Source organism: Aotus nancymaae, unplaced genomic scaffold, assembly GCF_030222135.1.
Source record: "Aotus nancymaae isolate 86718 unplaced genomic scaffold, 86718_ANA_hifiasm-v0.15.2.pri h1tg000011l, whole genome shotgun sequence".
Classification (NCBI taxonomy): domain Eukaryota; kingdom Metazoa; phylum Chordata; class Mammalia; order Primates; family Aotidae; genus Aotus; species Aotus nancymaae.
Genome location: NW_026988422.1, coordinates 9,874,636 through 9,898,110, shown reverse-complemented (window position 1 = coordinate 9,898,110; position 23,475 = coordinate 9,874,636). Strand labels below are relative to the sequence as shown.

The 23,475-nt window shown below is 38.9% G+C and overlaps 1 protein-coding gene across 1 annotated transcript in view; it reads left to right on the top strand.

Annotated features, from left to right (window-relative positions):
- Window positions 1-23,475, top strand: part of MYH15 (myosin heavy chain 15) — a 181,916-nt gene that overhangs the window by 52,939 nt on the left and 105,502 nt on the right. The window contains exons 12-14 of the mRNA XM_064374588.1: window positions 1,173-1,311; window positions 17,454-17,572; window positions 23,284-23,433. Coding sequence (XP_064230658.1) covers window positions 1,173-1,311; window positions 17,454-17,572; window positions 23,284-23,433 — 408 coding nt within the window. The remainder of the gene's footprint in view (window positions 1-1,172; window positions 1,312-17,453; window positions 17,573-23,283; window positions 23,434-23,475) is intronic.

The window sequence follows — 23,475 nt, the reverse complement described above, 5'->3', positions numbered from 1 at the left end:
AGATCTGGTCATGGCAATGAGAAACGAAAGACAGCATTTTAGAGTTCTGTTCTTCGGGGATCTGGAGAAATGGCCTTGCTTTCGCTAGGGGTGTAGGACTCCTGTGCAAAGTTTGCTTACTTATGATAAAACTCCACATTGCCAATATGGTAACTTGGAAGTTATAAAAAAGTAGAAAGATATTTCAACTCAATGGCAAACATCTCTTTTATTTTATGTATATCTTTATAGTCTTTATTCTGTTCGTATCTATTTGCAGCTGCATTTGTATGGTCATGTTGGTGTTTTTTGTTTTCTTACCAAAGACTGCAATTATGCTGCATATACATTTGGCATATAGAATTTGCTTTCTCAGTTTAATCGTTTAAGCGTTTCCAGTATCGTTAGGAACCCTTTGTAAACATTTAAGTGGAAACTCAAGACTCCATCGGTCCTGTTGTTTATTGAGCTGTTCTCCTAGTGTTAGACTCAAGGTTTTTTGGTTTGTTTTTTCACCCCTGTTGAGGTGAATATCTTTGTAGCTAAATACTTTTTCTGTATACCAGATTCCCCTTATGCTAAATTCCTAGATGTGAAAATACTGAGGATTATGAACTTTTTATAGTCTCTTGGTACACATTCTAAATTAACCACAGAAAGACTGTACCAATTTTTTCCCTCCTGGAGAGTATGAGAATGCACATCTTGTGCAGCGGATTCTCAGGCTGCAGTTTTATGGGGAGGTGACTTTCCTTAAACATTTCCTTTCACCAGTCTTTGAAATGTGTCTGCTCTGGAATAAAGTCAGGAGAACATGTGGGACCACAGAAATAAGCAACCCAGCAGATATGGTGCTCTCTGCCATAACCACGAAAGGCAAAATAATTGACCTCATATAGCCAGTAAGTGATGTGTTGTGGGAAGGAACAAGAGAGGGGCAGGGCATTGAAGGAAAGTTATAAAACTACTGGGAACTAAACAAGCCTAGTCTTGTGCCTTCCTAATTCTCTTTTAAAGGAATGAGCAGACTGTGGGTGACCAAGTGCCAAAAGCACTGATTTGCATTGCTTTGAACAAAACTGTCTGTCTCATTCCCTTCAGCCCACAGCCTGAGGTGTAACACAGTGGGGGTGAGGTGCACACTGCAGCCATTAGGCAAATGAAGACAGGGCCATCTGTTTCTCTTTTTACAGCAAGCCATGGACATCTTGGGCTTTCTTCCTGATGAGAAGTATGGATGCTATAAACTCACTGGGGCCATCATGCACTTTGGAAACATGAAATTTAAACAGAAACCTGGAGAAGAGCAACTGGAAGCAGATGGTACAGAAAGTAAGAATTACTTTGAAGACATGGCGTATACTTCAAATCCCTGGCCCCAGGCCTGCTCCCCTTTTCCTTGCAGTTAACCTCACCTCTTACTTGAAATTAATCAATAGTGTCTGCCTTGATTGCTGTTCTTCAAAAATGGTTCTGTCAACCACCATTCTAATGTAGAATCCTTCTATCACAGAATAAGAAGCACTCCTCAATAATTATTGATGATAGAGTCAATTTGCTAAACTTGGGTGAAAGATAATTGATTAAGACATAGTCTGCCATTAGCACATAGATTATTGAGAAAAATGAGAGAAAGGAGCAAATTATGACTGGACATTGTGGCTCACACTTGTAATCCCAGCCCTTTGGGAGGCCGAGGCAGATGGATCACTTGAGGCCAGGAGTTCAATACCAGCCTGGCCAATACAGCAAAACCCTGTCGCTACTAAAAATACAAAAAAATTAGCCAGGTGTGATGGTGCATACCTATAATCCCATCTACTCAGGAGGCTGAGCCGTGAGAATCGCTGGAACCAGGGAGGCGGGGGTTGCAGTGAGCCTAGATCGCATCACTGCACTCCAGCCTTGGTGACAGAGCGAGATTCAATCTCTAAAAAAATAAATAAAAATTAAAAAATAAGCAAATTATGATAAAACATATTAAGTGACATAACGGAAATGTGAACTAAGGCCCTTGAAATTTCAGCAGTAAGTAACTAACTCACAGGGGTGAGACCAGGAGGCTTTATTTCCCCTTGTTTTTCCTTCACATTTAACAAATCTATATTGTTATCTGCTTACCAGAAAGATTTGAGGCACCTTACAATGAATGATCTGTCTAGAATGATCATTAAAAGAAATCCCCACAATTATGAAAAGAAGAAAGCAGTTTTTACATTTAATATTAGAATTCCTTACAACTGAAACAAAAAGAGAAAACACATTCATTCAATTCTTTCAACAAATAATTTTAATTTTATATTTTTAATGTGTAAAATATACATAACATGCAATTCACAATTTTAGCCATGTTTAGGTGTACAGCTCAGTGACATGAAGAACATTCACATTGTTGTGTAATTAGCAATGTTATCCATTGCCAGAACTTTTTCATCATGTCAGCCTGAATAAGCTATGTACTCATTAAACCAAAACTCCCCATTATCCCTTTCCTGTACTCCTGGTAACTACTATTTTACTTTCTGACTCTAGGCACCTTATGTAAGTATAATCATACAATATTTGACCTTTTGTAACTGGCTTATTTTACTTAGCATAAGGTCTTCAAGGTTCATCAATGTTGTAACAGAATTTCATTCCTTTTTAAGGCTAAATAATATTCCAGTGTATGCATATAACATGCTTATCTTTTCATCAATCTATGGACACTTGATTGCTTCTACTCTTTGGCTATTATGAGTAATGGCGCTATGAATGTTGGTAAATTAATATCTGTTTGAGTCTCAGCTTTCAATTCCTTTGTGTATATACCTAGAAGTGCAATTGCTAGAATGAATGGTAATTCTATTTTTTAGGCACCATCATATTGTTTTCCACAGTGGCTGTACCTCTTTATATTTTCACCAGCAATGCACAAAGTTTCCAATTTCTTCATATCTATGACAACATTTGTTGTTTTCTGTTTTTTTTTTTTTTTTTTTTTTTTTTTTATTATCCATTAAGTTCTAGGGTACATGTGCAGATCATGCAGGTTTGTTACATAGGTAAACACATGTCATGATGGTTTGCTTCATCTATCACCTTGTCATCTACATTAGGTATTTCTCCTAATGCTATCCCCCCTCAGCCCCCCACCCCTCTGTTATCCCTCCCCTAGCCCCTCACCTTCCAACAGGCCCTGGTGTGTGATGTTCCCCTTCCTGTGTCCATGTGTTCTCATTGTTCAACACCCACTTATGAGTGAGAACATGCAGTGTTTGGTTTTCTGTTCCTGTGTTAGTTTGCTGAGAATGATGGTTTCCAGCTTCATCCATGTCCCTGCAAAGGACATGAACTCATCCTTTTTTATGGCTGCATAGCATTCCATGGTGTGTATGTGCCACATTTTCTTTATCTAGTCTATCATTGATTGGCATTTGGTTCCAAGTCTTTGCTATTTTAAAAAATTTATTTATTATAGTTTAAGTTCTGGGGTACATGTGCAGATTGTGCAGGTTTGTTACATAGGTATACAGGTGCCATGGTGGTGGTTTGCTGCATCCATCGCCCTGTCATCTACATTAGTATTTCTCCGAATGCTATCCCTCCCCAATCCCCCAACCCCCTGCTATTCCTCTCCCAGCCTCCCACCCCCCAGACCCCAGTGTGTGATGTTCCCCTCCCTGTGTCTGTGTGTTCTCATTGTTCAACACCCACTTATGAGTGAGAATGTGTCGTGTTTGGTTTTCTGTTCTTGTGTCAGTTTGCTGAGAATGATGGTTTCCAGTTTCACCCATGTCCCCGCAAAGGACATGAACTCATCCTTTTTTATGACTGCATAGTATTCCATGGTGTATATATGCCACATTTTCTTTATCCAGTCTATCATTGATAGGCATTTGGGTTGGTTCCAAGCTATTGTGAACAGTGCTGCAATAAACATACGTGTGCATATGTCTTTATAATATAATGATTTATAATCCTTTGGATATATACCCAGTAATAGGATTGCTGGGTCAAATGGTATTTCTATTTCTAGATCCTTGAGGAGTCACCACACTGTCTTCCACAATGGTTGAACTAATTTACACTCCCACCAATGGTGTAAAAGTGTTCCTATTTCTCCACATCCTCTCCAGTATCTGTTGTCTCCTGATTTTTTAATGATCACTTTCTAACTGGTGTGAGATGATATTTCAATGTGGTTTTGATATGCATTTCTTTTCTTTTTTTAATAAGAAAACATTTTTGAAGGCTTTATTTACAAAAGCTTTAAAAATAAATAATACCCTCTGTTTTGCAAATAATGTTTTGTTTAAAAAGGATCACCCAGTTACAGCCAGTATATCCTTCATCCACTTTTTGATGGAGTTGTTTGTTTTTTCCTTGTATATTTGTTTAAGTTCCTTGTACATTCTGGATATTAGCCCTTTGTCAGATGAGTAGATTGTAAAAATTTTTCCCTGTGTGTTGGTTGCCAGTTCACTCTAATGGTGGTTTCTTTTGCAGTGCAGAAGCTCTTTAGTTTCATTAGATCCCATTTGTCAATTTTGGCTTTTGTTGCCATTACTTTTGGTGTTTTAGTCATGAAATCTTTGCCCACGCTTATGTCCCAAATGGTATTGCCTAGGTTTTCTTCTAGCGTTTTTATAATGTTAAATCTTACATTTAAATCTTTAATCAATCTTGAATTAATTTTTGTAAAATGTGTAAGGAAGGGGTCCAGTTTCAGCTTTCTGCTTATGGCTAGCCAGTTTTCCCAACACCATTTGTTAAATAGGGAATCCTTTTCCCATTGCTTGTTTTTGTCAGGTTTGTCAAAGATCAGATGGTTGTAGATGTGTGGCGTTATTTTTGAGGCCTCTGCTCTGTTCCAGTGATCTATATATCTCTGTTTTGGTACCAGTACCATGCTGTTTTGATTACGGTAGCCTTGTAGTATATCATAGTTTGAAGTAAGGTAGTGTGACGCCACCAGTTTTTGTTTTTTGTTTTTTTGTTTTGTATTGTCTTTGCTATGCTGCCTGTTTTTTGGTTCCATATGAAATTTAAGGTGTATTTTTTCCAATTCTGTGAAGAAAGTCAATAGTAGCTTGATGGGGATAGCATTGATTATTTTGGGCAGTATGGCCATTTTCAAGATACTGATTCTTCCTAACCATGAGCATGGAATATTTTTCTATCTGTTTGTGTCCTCTCTTATTTCCTTGAGCAGTGGTTTGTAGTTCTCCTTGAAGAGGTCCTTCACATCCCTTGTTAGTTGTATTCCTAGGTATTTTATTCTCTTTGTAGCAATTGTGAATGGGAGTTCGCTCATGATTTGGCTCTTTGTTTGTCTATTACTGGAGTATAGGAATACTTGTGATTTTTGCACATTGATTTTGTATTCTGAGACTTTGCTGAAGTTGCTTATTAGCTTAAGGAGATTTTGGACTGAGACAATGGGGTCTTCTAAATATACAATCATGTCATCTGCAAATAGAGACAATTTGACTTCCTCTTTTCCTAATTGAATATCCTTTATTTCTTTTTCTTACCTGATTGCCCTGGCCAGAACTTCCAATACCATGTTGAATAGGAGTGGTGAGAGAGGGTATCCTTGTCTTGTGCTGATTTTCAAAGGCAATGCTTCCAGTTTTTGCCCATTTAGTATGGTATTGGTTGTGGGTTTGTCATAAATAGCTCTTATTATTTTGAGATATGTTCCATTGATACCTAGTTTATTGAGAGATTTTAGCATAAAGAGCTGCTGAATTTTTTTGAAGGCCTTCTCTGCATCTATTGAGATGATCATGTGGTTTTTGTCATTGACTCTGTTTATGTGATGTATTATATTCATTGATTTGCATATGTTGAACCAGCCTTGAATCCCAGGGATGAAGCCAACTTGATTGTGATTGATAAGCTTTTTGATATGCTGTTGAATTCAGTTTGTCGGTATTTTATTGAGGATTTTCATATTGATGTTCATCATGGATACTGGCCTGAAATTTTCTTTTGTTCTTTTTTTTTTTGAGACAGAGTTTCACTCTTGTTACCCAGGCTAGAGTGCAATGGCGCGATCTCAGCTCACCGCAACCTCCGCCTCCTGGGTTCAGGCAATTCTCCTGCCTCAGCCTCCTGAGTAGCTGGGATTATAGGCACGCGCCACCATGCCCAGCTAATTTTTTTGTATTTTTAGTAGAGACGGGGTTTCACTGTGTTGACCAGGATGGTCTCGATCTCTTGACCTCGTGATCCACCCGCCTTAGCCTCCCAAAGTGCTGGGATTACAGGCATGAGCCACCGTGCCTGGCCTGAAATTTTCTTTTTTTGTTGCGTCTCTGCCAGGTTTTGGTATCAGGGTGCTTTTGGTCTCATAAAATGAGTTATGGAGGATTCCCTCTTTTTCTATTGTTTAGAATAGTTTCAAATGGTACTAGCTCCTCTTCGTACCTCTGGTAGAATTCGGCTGTGACCCATCTGGTCCTGGACTTGTTTTGGTTGGTAGGCTATTAATGGCTGCCTCAATTTCAGACCTTGTTATTGGTATATTCAGGGATTTGACTTCTTCCTGGTTTACTCTTTGGAGGGTGTAAGTGTCCAGAAATTTATCTATTTCTTCTAGATTATCTGGTTTATTTGCATAGAGGTGTTTATAGTATTCTCTGATGGTAGTTTGTATTTCCGTGGGATAGTTGGTGATATCCCCTTCATCATTTTTTATTGCATCTATTTGATTCTTCTCTCTTTTCTTCTTTATTAGTCTGGCTAGCAGTGTATCTATTTTGTTGACCTTTTCAAAAAACCAGCTCCTGAATTCATTGATTTTTTGAAGGGTTTTTTGTGTCTCTGTTTCCTTCAGTTCTGCTTTGATCTTAGTCATTTCTTGTCTTCTGCTACCTTTTGCTCCTCTAGTTCTTTTAATCGTGACATTAGGGCATCAATTTTAGATCTTTCCTCCTTTCTCTTGTGGGCATTTGGTGCTATAAATTTCTGTCTACTCACTGCTTTAAATGTGTCCCAGATATTCTGGTACATTGTGTCTTCATTCTCATTAGTTTTGAAAAAATCTTTATTTCTGCCTTCATTTCATTATTTATTCAGTAGTCACTCAGGAGCAGGTTGTTCAGTTTCCATGTAGTTGTGCAGTTTTGAGTGAGTTTCTTAATCCTGAGTTCTAATTTGATTTCACTGTGGTCTGAGAGACTGTTTGTTATGATTTCCGTTCTTTTGCATTCGCTGAGGAGTGTTTTACTTCCAATTATGTGGTCAATTTTAGAATAAGTGCAATGTGGTGCTGAGAAGAACATATATTCTGTGGATTTGGGGTGGAGAGTTCTATAGATGACTATTAGGTCCACTTGATCCAGATCTGAGTTCAAGTCCTGGATATCCTGCTAATTTTTTGTCTCATTGATCTGTCTAATATTGACAGTGGGGTGTTACAGTTTCCCACTATTATTGTGTGGGAGTCTAAGTCTCTTTATAGGTCTTGAAGAACTTGCTTTATGTATCTGGGTGCTCCTGTATTGGGTGCATATATATTTAGGATTGTTAGCTCTTCTTGTTGCATAGATCCCTTTACCATTATATAATACCCTTCTTTGTCTCTTTTGATCTTTGTTGGTTTAAAGTTTGTTTTATTAGAGACTACGATTGCAACCCCTGCTTTTTTTTTTTTTTTGCTTTCCATTTACTTGGCAAATATTCCTCCATCCCTTTATTTTGAACCTATGTGTGTCTTTGAACATGACATGGGTCTCCTGAACACAGCACACCGATGGGTCTTGACTCTTTATCCAATTTGCCAGTCTGTGTCTTTTAAATTGGGACATTTAGCCCATTTACCTTTAAAGTTAATATTGTAATGTGTGAACTTTATCCTGACATTATGATACTAGCTGGTTGTTTTGCCCGTTAGTTGATGCAGTTTCTTCATAGCATTGATGGTCTTTACAATTTGGTATGTTTTTGGCGTGGCTGGTACTGGTTGTTCCTTTCCATGTTTAGTGCTTTCTTCAGGAGCTCTTGTAAGGCAGGCCTGGTGGTGACAAAAATCTCTCAGCAGTTGCTTGTCCATAGATTTTATTTCTCCTTCACGTATGAAGCTTAGTTTGGCTGGATATGAAATTCTGGGGTAAAAATTATTTTCTTTAAGGATGTTGAATATTGGCTCCCACTCTCTTCTGGCTTGTAGGGTTTCTGCTGAGAGATCCGCTGTGAGTCTGATGGGCTTCCCTTTGTGGGTAACCTGACCTTTCTCTCTGGCTGCCCTTAGCGTTTTTTCCTTCATTTCAACCCTGGTGAATCTGAACAATTACGTGTCTTGGGGTTGCTCTTCTTGAGGAGTGTCTTTGTGGTATTCTCTGTATTTCCTGAATTTGAATGTTGGCCTGTCTTGCTAGGTTGAGGAAATTCTCCTCGATAATGTTCTGAAGAGTGTTTTCCAACTTGGTTTTATTCTTCCTGTCACTTTCAGGTACACTGATGAAAGGTTGATTTGTTTTTTTCACATAATCCCATATTTCTTGGATGCTTTGTTCATTTCTTTTCACTCTTTTTTCTCTAATCTTATCTTTTCACTTTATTTTATTGAGCTGATCGTCAATCTCCGATATTCATTCTTCCACTTGATCATTTTGGCTATTGAAACTTGTATATGCTTCACAAAGTTCTCATGCTGTGTTTTTCAGCTCCATCAGGTCATTTATGTTCTTCTCTACACTGGTTATTCTAGTTAGCATTTCGTCTAACCTTTTTTCAAGGTTCTTAGTTTCCTTGCATTGGGTTAGAACATGCTCCTTTAGCTCAGAGAAGTCTGTTATTACCCACCTTCTGAAGCCTGCTTCTGTGAATTTGTCAAACTCATTCTCCATCCAGTTTTGTTCCCTTGCTGGTGAGGAGTTGTGATTCCTTGGAGGAGAAGATGTGTTCTGGTTTTTGGAATTTTCAGCCTTTTTGTGCTGGCTTCTTTCCATCTTTGTGGATTTATCTCCCCTTGGTCTTTGAAGTTGTTGACTTTTGGATGGGGTCTCTGAGTGGACGTCCTTTGTTGATGTTGAAACTATTTCCTTCTATTTGTTAGTTTTCCTTCTAACAGTCAGGCCCCTCTGCTGCAGATTTGCTGGAGTTTGCTAGAGGTCCACTCCAGATCCTGCTTGCCTAGGAATCACCAGCAGGGGCTGCAGAACAGCAAAGATTGCTGCCTGTTCCTTCCTCTGGTAGCTTCATCCCAGAAGGGTACCTGCCAGATGCCAGCCAGAGCTCTCCTGTATGTGGTGTCTGTCAGCCTCTGCTGGGAGGTATCTCCCAGTCAGGATACACGGGGGTGAGGGAGCCACTTGAGGAGGCAGTCTGTTCCTTATCAGAGTTTGAATGCTGTGCTGGGAAATCTGCTGCTCTCTTCAGAGCTGTCAGGCAGGGATGTTTAAGTCTGCTGAAGCTGTACCCACAATTGCCCCTTGTCCCAGGTGCTCTGTCCCAGGAAGGCGGGGGCTTTATTTATAATTCCTTGACAGGCTGCTGCCTTTTTTCAGAGATGCCCTGCCCAGTGAGGAGGGAGTCTAGTGACACAGTCTGCCTGCAGAGGCCTTGCTGAGCTGCTGTAGGCTCCAGCCAGTTGCTGTGTAAACTTCCCAGTGACTTTGTTTACACAGGTGAGGTTAAAATCACCTACTTGAGCCTCAGCAATGGTGGATGCCCCTCCCTTCACCAAGCTCAAAAGTCCCAGTTTGAGCTCAGACTGCTGTGGTGGCTGTGAGAATTTCAAGCCAGTGGATCTTAGCTTGCTGGTCTTTGTGGGGGTGGGACCTGCTGAGCCAGATCACTTGGCTCCCTAGCTTCAGCCCCCTTTTTTAGGGGAGTGAACAGTTCTGTCTCATTGGCATTCCAGGTGCCACTCAGTTGGAAATGTAGAGATCACCCACCTTCTGTGTTGCTCTCGCTGGGGGCTGTGCACTGGAGCTGTTCCTATTTGGCCATCTTGCCAGCAATCCCCGAGATGTTTTTTTGGTTTTGTTTTTTATAATGGCCATCTTTATGGGTATAGAGTGGTATCTCTTTGTGGTTTTAATTTGCATTTCCCTAATGGTTGGTGATGTTGAACATCTTTTTATGTGCTTATTGGCCATTTGTATATCTTTTGAGAAATGTCTATTTAAGTCCTTTGCCCATTTAAAAAAATGGGTTATTTGTTTTTTAGTTGCTCGACAAATATGTGTATATATATATATTTAGACAGAGTCTTGCTCCGTGGCTTAGGCTGGAGTACAAGGGGCAATCTTGGGTCACTGCAACCTCCACTTCCCAGGTTCAGTGATTCTTATGCCTCAGCCTCACAAGTAGCTGGGATTATAGGTGCACCACTATGCTGAGCCAATTTTTACATTTTTAGTAGAGATGGGGTTTCACCATATTGGCCAGGCTGGTCTCAAACTTCTGATCTTAAGTGATCCATCCACCTTGGCCTCCCAAAGTGCTGGGATTACAGGCGTGAACCACCACACCCGGCCTGTTGTGCAACAAATTATTTTTGAGGCTAGTCTTTGCCAGGGACTATTCTTGATGCTAGGGATACATCTGTGAACAAGATATTGTCCCTGTCTTGACTAGTGTGGGAGTTAGACAATAAATACACAAATATATAACAAGTTCCATACAAAAAGAAAGTAAAGCAGAGTTAAAAAAATAAAGAATAATAGGATACAGGGGTTGTTGTAGATAGGGTGGTCAGAAATTCCCTCAGAGAAGACACAGCACAGATGTGAATGAAGGGAGTGAATGTGAAATGAAGATCTTATAAATATCTTATATAGTAACATATTCATACATGCTTTTATGGCATCTAATTTTACTTTTGCCATCCTGTTTGCTTTTTCCATGCTTTAAAATAAAGGTTGTTCTTAAAGAATTATTTTTATTACAAAAACAAGGCATACTTATTAATAAAGCAGAAAACACATGAGCAAATAAAATACGTAATCTCATTAGCTCTCCCTTTTTGCTCTTTCTCACACTCTTTGACGGAGCTTCCACATCTTCCCTACTGCTAACTGCTCTAGGGCTGCTCTGGGCACAACTCTTGAATCTTTTCTCTTCCCTTTCTATACTCATTTCTTTGGTGACCATCTCAAACTCAACATGAATACAACTGAACTCTTCCTCCCACCCTGCCTTTACTACCAACTCTTCACTACTTGGTCTTCTTCATAAATGCCAACTAGGTTCTCCCAGTTGCCCTGACTCAAATCTCAGAATCATCCTGGACTCCTCTCTTTTTCATTGTCTCTACCTTTCAAATACATCCAAAAGCTCATGACTTATCACCATGGCCATGTCCACTGCCACCACCTAGCCCGAGCCAACATTTCTACCAGATTATTGCCACAGCCTCCTTCCTGATCTCCCTGCCTGCACCCTTGCTATGATGGATAGACGGATAGCTCTGCGCCCAGAAGCTAGGGTCAGTCCTTTCACAGTGTCAGTCAGCCCTTGTCTTGCCACGTCCTGCCTCTGCTCTAAACTCAACAATGGCTCCCTTACTCCAAATAAAACCCCACGTCCTTGTCACAGCTTCCTTAACCTCTATGATATTAGGTTGATGCAAACATAATTGCAGTTTTTGTCATTACTTTTAATGGCAGAAGCCACAATTACATTTGCACCAACCGATACTTCTCTCTCTCTTTCTAATCCCTACCATTGGTAGGGAAATCTGCCATTTTCTCTTCTCTGGTTCCCCTCCATGGATATGTCCTGGCTCTTGGTTGTTTTTGGAGCATATAAGCCCTCCTATTGTAGGACTGTTTTCATTAGCTCCTCCTTCTGCCTGGAACTTTTCGCCTGTCCTCATGCCTTACTCCCTCACTTATTAAAGTAACTTCTCAGATGTTACCTTATTAGAAAAGCCTTCTTTAGCTACCTCCACCACTATCCCCCTACCCTAAATATTGTTTTTCATGTTATTTATACTGCTAGTTTTTACTGAGCGTCCTAGCCTCCACCCCTCAATCTCCACCAGATGTACGCTTTGTAAGAGCGGGGACCTAATGTGGTGTGTTTGTTGCTATATGTCCAGGTTATAAAATGTGCCTGGCACATAGTAATGGATAACTATTTGTTATGTGAATCCTACCTACCCAGGGACAATCACTGTGAATACCAAAGGACGTATTTTTAATGGAATTTTCTAGTTGAATATGGACATATAACTTTTTAAAATAAAAATATATGATCATATACATGTTGTTTTATACTAGTTTTTTAACCAAATTGTATGTATCTTTTGTCTTTTCTGCAATATCTTTTTAGATGGCTACAACGTATTCCATGATATGAATGTACCATAATTAACTTAAGCATCTTACTGGATACTAAGTTTTTTTTCAGTATGCTTCTACCTGTAGCTCATTTTAAAAATGGAGGTGTCAAATTTTTCTTTATTTCTAAGGGTTCTTAATATATTAAGCTTTGGGAAATTTCTCCCAGTTAATTATTTAGGAAGGAATGGAAGGAGCTGGACAGATGGAGAAGAGGTTGGAAGGAGGAAGGGCACCCAAACCCTGAGGGGCATCTTAGCTTTTGCCTCTTTCTTGAGTTCCAACTCCACATTACCGACTCTCACCTGTGTATATTCTAGTATCCTAAACACTGCATGGCTAAAAATCCATCGTCTTCTTTCCCCAGTGATGTCTTCCTATTGGCATTTCTATTCATATTTACAGTATTGCTCTTTTCTCTACTTCTCAGACTGGAAACATCCTAGTCGTGTTTCTCAGTCCCTCTTTTCCCCTTCCTCATTACCGGTTTGGAGCTTCGGCATCTCACACTTTGGCATTCTGCAATGAGTTCACTCTGTACTTTTCAACTCTGCCTACTCTTGTCTGTCTTGCACATTTCCAAAATTACGCATTCGAAAGCATGACTCTAATTATGCCATTTCTCTGCTTACAACTCCTTTAGCATTTCTCCATTCTTCAATAAATTATAGGGGCATTAGATGTCTTTTGCAACCAGAAATCACCCAATTTTCTCAGTTTATCACTCACTCCCTGGCATCGTAGTCCAATCCATCTGGGTCATAACCTCTTCTTTGACCATACCTTGTACTCTTCAATGCCTGTGGCTTCAAGTCATGTTGTTTATTGTTATGGGAACTCTTGTGCTCCCATATTTGCTTACAAAAACTGTTGTCATCCTTCAAGGCTCAGATTGAGTGTTGTTTCTTTTTTTTTTTGAAATGGAGTTTCACTCTTGTTACCCAGGCTGGAGTGCAATGGCGCGATCTTGGCTCACTGCAACCTCCGCCTCCTGGGTTCAAGCCATTCTCCTGCCTCAGCCTCCCGAGTAGCTGGGACTACAGGCATGCGCCACCATGCCCAGCTAATTTTTGTATTTTTAGTAGAGACGGGGTTTCACCATGTTGACCAGGATGGTCTCGATCTCTTGACCTCGTGATCCACCCGCCTCGGCCTCCCAAAGTGCTGGGATTACAGGCGTGAGCCACCGCGCCCACCCTGAGTGTTGTTTCTTTTTTAATCCTTCCCCAGTCATGCAATCCAGAAGTCCCTACTTCACACTTTTGTGATACTTGATTCTGTGTCTCTTATGCAGTTGTTTTACTGACATACTGTTTTTTTCCCTGTATTTTATTTACTCTCAGAGATTATAATTTCTTGATGCCAGGGATTTTTGCCTTGTTTGTTTATCTTCTTATTACATTATCTAGCATCAAGGCTTCCATATAGCAAATGCCCAGTAAACATTGTTTAATAAATTAATGAAATATGAACAGCTCAAAAATTGTATTATAACCTTCTGTAAAAGAGATTAATATCATTATCATAACCCCTGTAGACTAACAAAACTGGGTTTGTTTCATTCTTTTATATCTGGTTATTTGCAGATGGGACTGAACTAGGATAGAATTTTAAATTTGCAAAGATTGCTTTTTGGATTTCTCTACCATTTTACCTATTTTCAGGTGAAGTCATACCTTGTTCTTTCCATCTTCCTGATTTCAAAATGCACTTACCAAATCCGGCTACTATTCTCTAGACAGTAGTTTGCAAACTTGACTGCTAACCAGAATCACTGGGGAACTTTTACAGTCCTGAAGCTTAGGTCTTACCGAAGCCAGATAAGCCAGATTTCTGTGGGTGAATTTTAGGCATCAGTATTTGTTTTTACAACTTGCTAGGGACCTCAGTGTGTAGTCAAAGTTGTGAACTACCATAATAATGACTTTGTTCTCAAACTTTTATGTGTATCAGAATCACCTGGGTAACATGATAAAACTAGAGAGGCCCAGCCCTAAGCTGCTTCAGGGAGACTGTTGTTTAATCTTTGATTAGCTCTCCAGGCTATTCCAAAACACACTGATGCTTGAAAACCACCGCTCTAGCTAAATGTTACCTCTCCCAGGTAAGATCATGCAGCCTAATTAAAATCCATGGGTTCATTCACAAGGTCCTGAAGGAACTCATGCTTATTGGTGGGAATTTCATAAAGCCTATTTGGGAATATGATTAAAGTATGTTTATACACATTGCTGTCTTTACAATAGTAGCTCCTGAACGTCAGATGGGCGTTTATTCATAGATTTACGTTATTGTCATCTTGGTTGTAAGCTGTAAATGTTTAGCGCAAATAAAGTAATTTACTTTTTGGAACATGATGAACTCTATTGTTTCCTCTGCCCTGGCCCAAAACACAAAATAAACAGAGAGCATATGTGATGCATAATGTAAATCTCTGGAGCAAATCCAGGGCTCACTAGTCCAGTCTGTAGATACGCAACTATCTCTGGAGTAAGTGAAAAAATAATCCTGTAATGTTAGATGCTATTTCTGCTAAGCTTAAGGTGGGATACTCCTGAGAGAATTTGAGTTTCTTTTGTTCATGGATAAAAATAGACTCAAAGGACTGTGCTTAACACTGGAAAAAGGATATATGTAGGCTCTTGGTGTGGGAAACTATACTTTGAGACCATTATTACCTGTATTAGCCCTCTGCATGCTTCCAAAGCTTAGAAAAAACAAATGTTTTTCTCTTTTTTTAAAAAAACCTGGACAGATACTGGAAAATTGTTTTTCACATTGTTGGTTACTGTTCATCTCCACTTGGATTAACCAGGCACATTGTATTTCTTCTCATCTTTGAAATATTTTCACAATGGATTAAATACAAAGTCTCTTCTAGTTCCAAAAGTCTATGATCTGACATACTGGATTCTCAACTTGAAATTATCAAGCTTTTGCTTCCAGACCTGGTACTCTTAGCAGGCGCATCTCAGCATAGGATGGGCATGTCTGTTCTACCTTTGATTTTCATTTATTTTTCCAAATAGCCTTTGTGTTTTGAAAGGTTTCATAGCAACCGAGTACTCAGGCTATTATCACTGCAAATAAACTAACTTAAAGTAGGTATGTAGCTTGTAGCAATGTATGTATAATATATATTGATTTTAGTTTATAAGCAAATCAAACATTTCAAACATTTTAAGCCTCTGTAAAATTTTAAAGGCTGTGAAAAGGAAATTGATATTGCTAATGCAGACGAGATAAAGCTCTCTAATTGTATTTTGTTTTTACTTTATTTTCTGTTTGTGATTATTGCTGAGGAAAAAATCATTTTTTTCTTTAGTGAATTAAAGAAAGGCTGCATTATCTTCTATTATGAGACATTATTCAACAGAAGGATGTCAGACATAGCATATCTCCAAATTCATTTATAATAGAAAACAGAGGTTTCGGATGAGTGAAATATTTATTTTGTTTGGTAACTGAAATAATCTACAACTTGAAATATGTTTATACATTTTTGCCTGTGTCATTATTTTATGTCATTTTTCCTTCTGATAATACTTTTCCTTCTGCTAATACTTATTCTCCACTTCTTTAGGAAATGGAAGTGTTTTATTAATCAATTTTGTGGGGTGTAAGTATTATTGTTGGACAGCAGAGGGCACTACGGAGTAAACAAAGAATTTGCAGAGAAAGGGAGGGTGTTTTACAGATAACTGGCGAGTGTCCTGGCTTCTGTTGATTGGTGCTTGTCTATAATTATCAGATTACATGGCCCAAGTCTGTGTTTTGTGGAAAGAATCCACAAGTACATACAGAGAAGGAGAAAACAGACAAATAATAAAGATGGCATTTTCCATGTCCTTCAGACAAATTACATCTGAATTTTTAAAATAATCTATTTTTTGATACTAGTCCTCTTTTAGAAGATTCACATACCATAATATTCACCCTTTTAAAATGTATAGTTATTGGGTTTTAGTATTTTCTCAAGGTTGTGCAATCACCACTATCTAATTATAGAATATTTTATCAAGAAAATAAACCTTTAAAAAAAAATTTTTTTTTTTGAGACAGTCTTGCTCTGTGACCAAAGCTGGAATGCAGTGGCATGATCTTTGCTCACTGCAACTTCTACCTCCCAGGTTCAAGCAATTCTCCTGTCTCAGCCTCCCAAGTAGCTGGGACTAAAGGTGCACACCACCATGCCGGCTAATTTTTGTATTTTTAGTAGAGACAGGATTTCACCATATTGATCAGGCTGGTCTTGAACTCCTGATCTCAGGTGACCCACTCACCTTGGCCTCCTAAAGTGCTGTGATTACAGGCATGAGCCACCATGCCTGGCCAAAAGAAACTCTTAGTAGCAACTATTAGTAGTTACTTTGATTTCTGCTTCTCCTCAGCCTGTGGCAAACAAAATCGACTTTCTGTCCTTATGATTTGCCTGTTCTGAATAGTTCGTAGAGATGGAATCCTACAATATGTGGCTTTTTGTGTCTGACTCCTTTCACTCAGCATAATGTTTTCAAGTTTCAGTCATGTTGCAGCACACATCAATACTTCATTTTGTAAAATGACTGAGCAATATCGTATAAAATTAGTATACCATATTTTATTTATCCATTCATCAGTGATGGATATTTCACTTTTTTCCACCTTTCAAATATTGTGAATAATGCTGCTAGAAACATCTGTGTACAATTTTTTGTGTGAACACGTGTTTTCATTTCTCTCCATGTGTACCTTAGAGTCGAATTGCTGGGTTCATAGGAACTCTATGTTTAACTTCAGAGTAACTGCCAAACTGTTTCTTAAAGCAACTGCACACCATTTTGCATTCCCACCCACAATGCATGAGGGTTCAGATTTTTCTACATCCTTGCCAACACTTGTTATTGTCTGCCTTTTTGATTATAGTCATTCTAGTGGGTGTGAAGTGATCTTATATTTTCTTTTTTTCTTTTGCATTAATGCCAACGAACTGATGAAGTGGCATTTCAATGTGACTTTGATATGCATTTCCAAGAAATAGATTCCTTTAAACTTTTAGGATTCAGGCATTTATTTGAAAACTACAATCTACCTTGCTACATTGATGTAAACACACCATCTTTCTGTCCTCTGTGTAGTTAGTTTGGCTATAATGGAATGAATTTTTACAGTGTTTACCTCTCTTTTTTCTTTTCTTCTTTTATTTCTGATGACCAGATGCTGACAAAGCTGCTTTCCTCATGGGCATTAACTCCTCTGAGTTCATAAAGGGCTTGATCCATCCTAGAATCAAAGTTGGTAATGAATATGTTACCAGAAGTCAAACTATAGAACAGGTAAGGTGATATTTAAAGAGCATTATTGTTCTATGATCTTCCAGTAATTGTATATATATTATACTTGTATATTTTCAATACGAAGGATGTTTGAAATAATAGAAGCTTCTATTAAAAAAAAAAAAAAGCTACTGGGATGAGTATTCCAAATGTGTTTACTTGTGATGCAAAGCACAGTACATGCTCTTGTCTGAAACATACATTTTGAAAGTGTTCCCTTAGGTAGCAAGTATCTTTACGGGTGAAGGCAAACCCTTCACTTGTTGTGATCAACATCTTTGTCATCCAGCGAGGAAGCTTTCAAAGCTGTTCGTTCCTAACATGGATAAAATTGGCAAATTGGCATGCCTCATGTATTTGGCATATTGATTCCTTTGGCATAAAAGACACATGTGACACGTTAGTTAAGAAATAGTTTTAGGACACATGCTAAAACCAGTATTTGAAGGGAGATGGGTATTGAAAACAGAAATGAGAGGTGGAAGGTCATGTAGGTTTTGTTTAGCATCTGGGAGAATGTTATAGTGGGGAAGGTTATAGCGATAGAATACCAAATTCTCTGAGGCTTTGCCTTAATGCAGTCAAGAATCCCAGGGCCACTGGATAATGAGACCATCTGAGTATGCTAGTATGTTTCAAAAATAATAATTTATATCTGTAATGTGTAAGGGTCAATATGAGATAAGCTGGACTGCAGTAATGCATACACACTAAAATCTCAGTGACAACAAAATATTTTTTACATCAAGCACAATACAGAGTATATAGCCTTCTCCATTTTGTAGTTCTATGTAGTTCTTTTGTAGTTCTGTGTAGTTCTATGCCATCTGGGACGCATGGCCCCCAAAGTAACTGCACAAGGAGAAAAAATAATTTGTAGAGAAAGTACCACCACCTTTAACTGCTTGGGCTAGAAGTAATATCACTTTCACTAACATTCTATTGGTAAGAATTAGTCAAATAATACCCTTAGCTATGAAAGGGGTCTGAGAAATGTAGCCTTTCTGGAAAGAGCAAATGGTGTCATATATAGTATGGATAAAGCATTCACAGATATTACTGCCTTCTATTCTTATAGTAATACTCAGAGCTAAGTAGGGCAGAAATGCGTGCTTTATGTTTTTTTCTAGTTGAGGAAACTGAGGCTAAGGGAATGGTAACTAACATTCCAAAGGATATATAGCTAGTACTCAGGTGATACTGATTGTCTTACTCAGCATATGCTCTAACTTTGAAAGACAGACAAATGTACAAATTCATGATTTAAGACAGTCATCTTATATGTGATGACTAGATGTGTTTCCCTTAGTATATTACTGTAACTGATGTGTCTATGTTATTTAAAACACTTAAGTGACTAATCAAAATCAATTTATTAATTTAGCTTACTCTATAAATGGATAATTCTACCTCTACTATAATACTAACTATACTATATTGAAGTAATCTGCTTACATGTTTCTCTTCTAACCTCTTTGAGGCATGGGCTATATCTGCTTCACCTTAGTACCCCAAGCATCTAAAACAATGCCCTGTAAGCAATAAGTGCTCCACACGTGTTAAAATAAACTACATTGAGCTAAACTTGAATCATGATCAGCAGGACACATAATTGAGCTATTTCTCGGCAGTGGGGTTAGAGTTGTTTGGCAGTTTCATGCCTTCTTAGACATTCGCCACAACATGCATGCATGACATACTATGATTTTAGAACAAGGTTTTCCTCTGTATAAAACTAATGAGGCCGAATAGTAGAAGAGCAGATTTTGAATGTTTCTAAGATAAAGAAATGATCAATGTTTGAGGTATAGATGTGCTGATAACCCCGATTTGATCATTACCACATTGTACACATATGTCAAAATATACTATACCTCATAAATGTATATAATTATTTGTCAATTAAAATAATAATAAAAGCAGAAAAATATATTAAAAAACTAATGAACCCAGAGGAAGGCTGAGATCAAGCCTTCGGCTCTCTAATACTGTGTTCTGAGGGACTAAGAACACAGTATCCTGGTAAGGATGCCAGCCTTTACTATAATAGGACCAGTGAAACAAGCTAATCTATTATTATTGAACACTAAAATTAAAAAATTCTTCTCTTTGTCTCTCTCCTGGAGACACAGTAAGAAAGCACACTCTAAGGCTTTTTTATTCCTTGGGAATTTTACTGATTTTGTAGAGACAGTTGCCACTGCTAAAAATAGAGACATGTATGCTCTGTTGATGACAATTGCAAAAGATGGGACAAATTTTTGCAGTGTTAACATTCTATACAAAATTTAGTTCTAGTTATAATGCTACCTAACTCTGATACTGTGGTTAATTATCTTCATCTCTCTGAGCTCCCCAGGGAAGTGGTTGAATAACTTTGCTTCTTCATGGTAAAAGGCATTTACGATGGGACAATTCTTTATGGATGAGAGTGTCCTGCACATTGTAGATGTTTGGGATTCCTGGCCCCCAGGTAACTAAATGCCAGCTGCATTCTTAGTCACGGTGACAACCAGAAAATGCCACTTGCATCTCCAAATGCATTCCTCCTTTGGGGAGATATCATCCCAAGGTGAAAACCACTATATATGACTAATGACTACCAAGAACTAAGGGTCTTCAGGTCTAGTATTTTATGATTCCATGATATTCCTAACTATTTCAACTAGAAATAAGTTACTTTATGATTAATAATAACCAAACAATAATAATAATATCCACTGAGTCTAACTATAGGTGAAATACTAAGTGCTTTGTATGGATTATCTCATTTAATGTAATAAAAAGCCTGTGAAGTAGATCTTACTATTTCCATTTTACAGCTAAAGATAATGACCCTTAGAAAGATTAACCACTCAAGGTGACACATCTAGTAAGTAAATACTGGGGTAAGGATGAGAAAGGGATAAAAGCAGAAAAGGAGTGGGAAAGGGAGGATTAACATTGATTGGATACTAAGTGTCAAATGTGCTCTATCAGTTCACATCCTCTGTCTCATTGGATATCTCACAACAACCCTGAGCTATGCATATTCCATTATTCTTATTTTACAGATGAGAAAGGCAGGGATCAATATAGTTAAAAATTTTGGCTGGGCACAGTGGCTCATGCCTGTAACCTCAGCACCTTGGGAGGCTGAGGCAGGTGGATCACCTGAGGTCAGGATTTCGAGACCAGCCTGGGAAACATGGTGAAACCTCATTTCTACTAAAAATACCAAAAATTAGCCAGGCATAGTGGCATGTGCCTGTAATCCCAGCTACTTAGGAGGCTGAGGCAGGAGAATCACTTGAACCTGGGAGGTGTAGGTTGTAGTGAGCCAAGATCACACCATTGTACTATAGCCTGGAGTGCAAAAGAGCAATACTTTGTCTAAAAAAAATATATATATAAAAAAATAATTATTTGACTTTGTTTTTTTCTGTTGTTCTTTTCTATCATGCACTATTGCCCCCAGTAACCAAAGTCTTCCGTGAGGTTATTTTAAAAAGAGCTAAGAAATGGATCCATTTAACCCCTGAAAAGTGGAAGTATAGATTTAGCCACCTTATTCCTTCTTCATTGGACAGAAAATGATGAAAATGACTAATTAGTGAATAACGTATTGATCTGTTTCATTAATTCATTCCACAGACTTTTACCATCCATTTCTCCTTCTGCCTACATCTCCGGGCTTTCTTCCTGTGTTTCCCCACCACTTGCCACACCTGACCTAACAGTATCTCTCCCACTCCCACTTGTCAAGTATTTAGGGAATTAAAAGGGGGTGAGCAAGTTAGTCATGTTCTTTTTAAAGTTTCAAAGTGACTGCTGTAGACAGAGTGATTTCTTCGGTGTTAAAGAGGATGAAAATCATTCTTGATGCTTTATTTGTACGTGTGTGCTCTTGATGCTGATAATAAAAAACTGTGATGCCATCCGGCTTATGGATTACTGTGGAAATGACTCAAGATAACTGATCAGGGAGCGGGTGACTCATAACTAAATCACCACCAGACACCAACTGGCTCCTGCTGCGTGCTCTCTCCTGGGCAGAAGGATGGATGTGATAGGCCTGTTTTAAATGTTAAGTGGTTGGAGCACGTTCTGTTTCCAGGTTTGGAGAATGGCCAGCTAAAATTCTTTCCTCCTTAGAGTATGTCAGAAACCTGCTACTACAGCAGCGCTTTAGAGTTATGGAAGCAGGATCTGCAGTCGTATAGCATCATGCAGGCACAAAGGTTGGAGCTCTCCCCAGTAGGTTACTTTAAAACTTTTGCCACACCCCTCCAGGGAAGGAAAAGGCAGCCTCAATTTTACAGTAGGAGAATCTGAGTCAGAATGATGCACCAAATGGCTATTCTCTGTCCAGGTTGTTGAAAGCAACACTGGGAACTAATATAATAAAGATTTGGAAGCCAAGGCTAGGAAGACCCTTCAAGCGTGTTTTTCAGATGAAGATGCTGCTTTCTAGAAAGGTTAGGTCACTTGCCAAAGGTTACACAACTCATTAGCAGCTACAGCAGTGGCAGAGCAAAGGTCAGGGATTATAAATTGCTAGTGTACTGTACCACTACTTTTCAAACTATTGTGCATGGTATCGAAAATATTTTGAAACTTGTTAAAATGGTAAGGAAGACTTTATTCAGGACTGCTGCAATATATATATTGCAACAGGGGAGAGAGATTGTGCTCAGCTGCAAATACAACCAGGATAAGTGGGGATTTATAACACAAGACCAGAGGGATGGGATTCGTGGTTGGAAAATTACTAACGGCAGAGGGTAGGAGGATTTTTTTTAAACTGACCTAACAGGATTCTTGCTAAAGCAAGCCAAGAACATATACATCAAAGGTGTGGGATAAGGAAGTTAATCAGAGATGAAGGATGAGGGGACTTCAATGGAGAAATTTAGCAGACTTCTTCCTGCAGCTGGGCTAGTCAGGCTAAAGGCAGGTCGGAGGAGCCTCACTAAAGTTTGGTCGAGGAGAGAGTCTTTGTCAACAGGAAATGTGGGGGATTCTGTTAGCTGACAGATTCTGATTCAGTAGGTGTGGGACTGGGCCTGAGAGTTCGCATTATTAATAAACTCCCAGGCGATGCTGCTGCTGCTGGTCTTAGGATCACACTTTGAATAGCAAGGCTTTGGAACACATCTCCACACCATACCCTGGGCTAGTTAGTCCTTTAATAATAGGAACCTGATTCCTCTCATCTGTGTTTTCGTGAGGTGGCACCAGGCTAGCTTACTCCTTTCTCCTACGCATCTCCTTTTCTCCTTTCCCTCCTTCCCTCCTTTTTTCCTCCTTTTTTCCCTCCCTCTCTTCCTTCTCTTTCTCTTTCTTTTTTCTTTCTTTCTCTCTCTTCTTTCTTTTCTTTCTTTCCGTCTTTCTTTCCCTTCCCTCTCTCTCTGTTTCCCTCCCTCCCTCTCTTTCTTTCTTTCTTTCCTGTCTTTCTTTTCTTTCTCTTTCTCCCTCCCTCCTTTCCTTCCTTCTCTCTCTTTCTTTCTTTCCCTCTCTTTCCCTCACTCCATTTCTCTCTCTCTTTCTCTTCCTCCCTTCCTTCCTCCGTCCTGTCTTCCTTTTCTCATTGTATTCAGCAGAATGCTAGAACCATAGAAGGTCAATAAAGACGTCCTGATTTGACTAGAAGGTGGTTGCTGATAGAGAATGCCCAGGATTGAAATGAACACTCCTGTCAGATGAAGGAGTGTTTTCAATGTGATTTCTAGGTAACCTGTGCTGTGGGTGCCCTCTCCAAGTCAATGTATGAAAGGATGTTTAAGTGGCTGGTGGCACGGATCAACAGAGCCCTGGATGCCCAGCTGTCAAGGCAGTTCTTCATTGGCATTCTTGACATCACAGGTTTTGAAATCCTTGAGGTAAGTGTATCTGGAAGTCAGTGCATATGTATAAGAAGATTA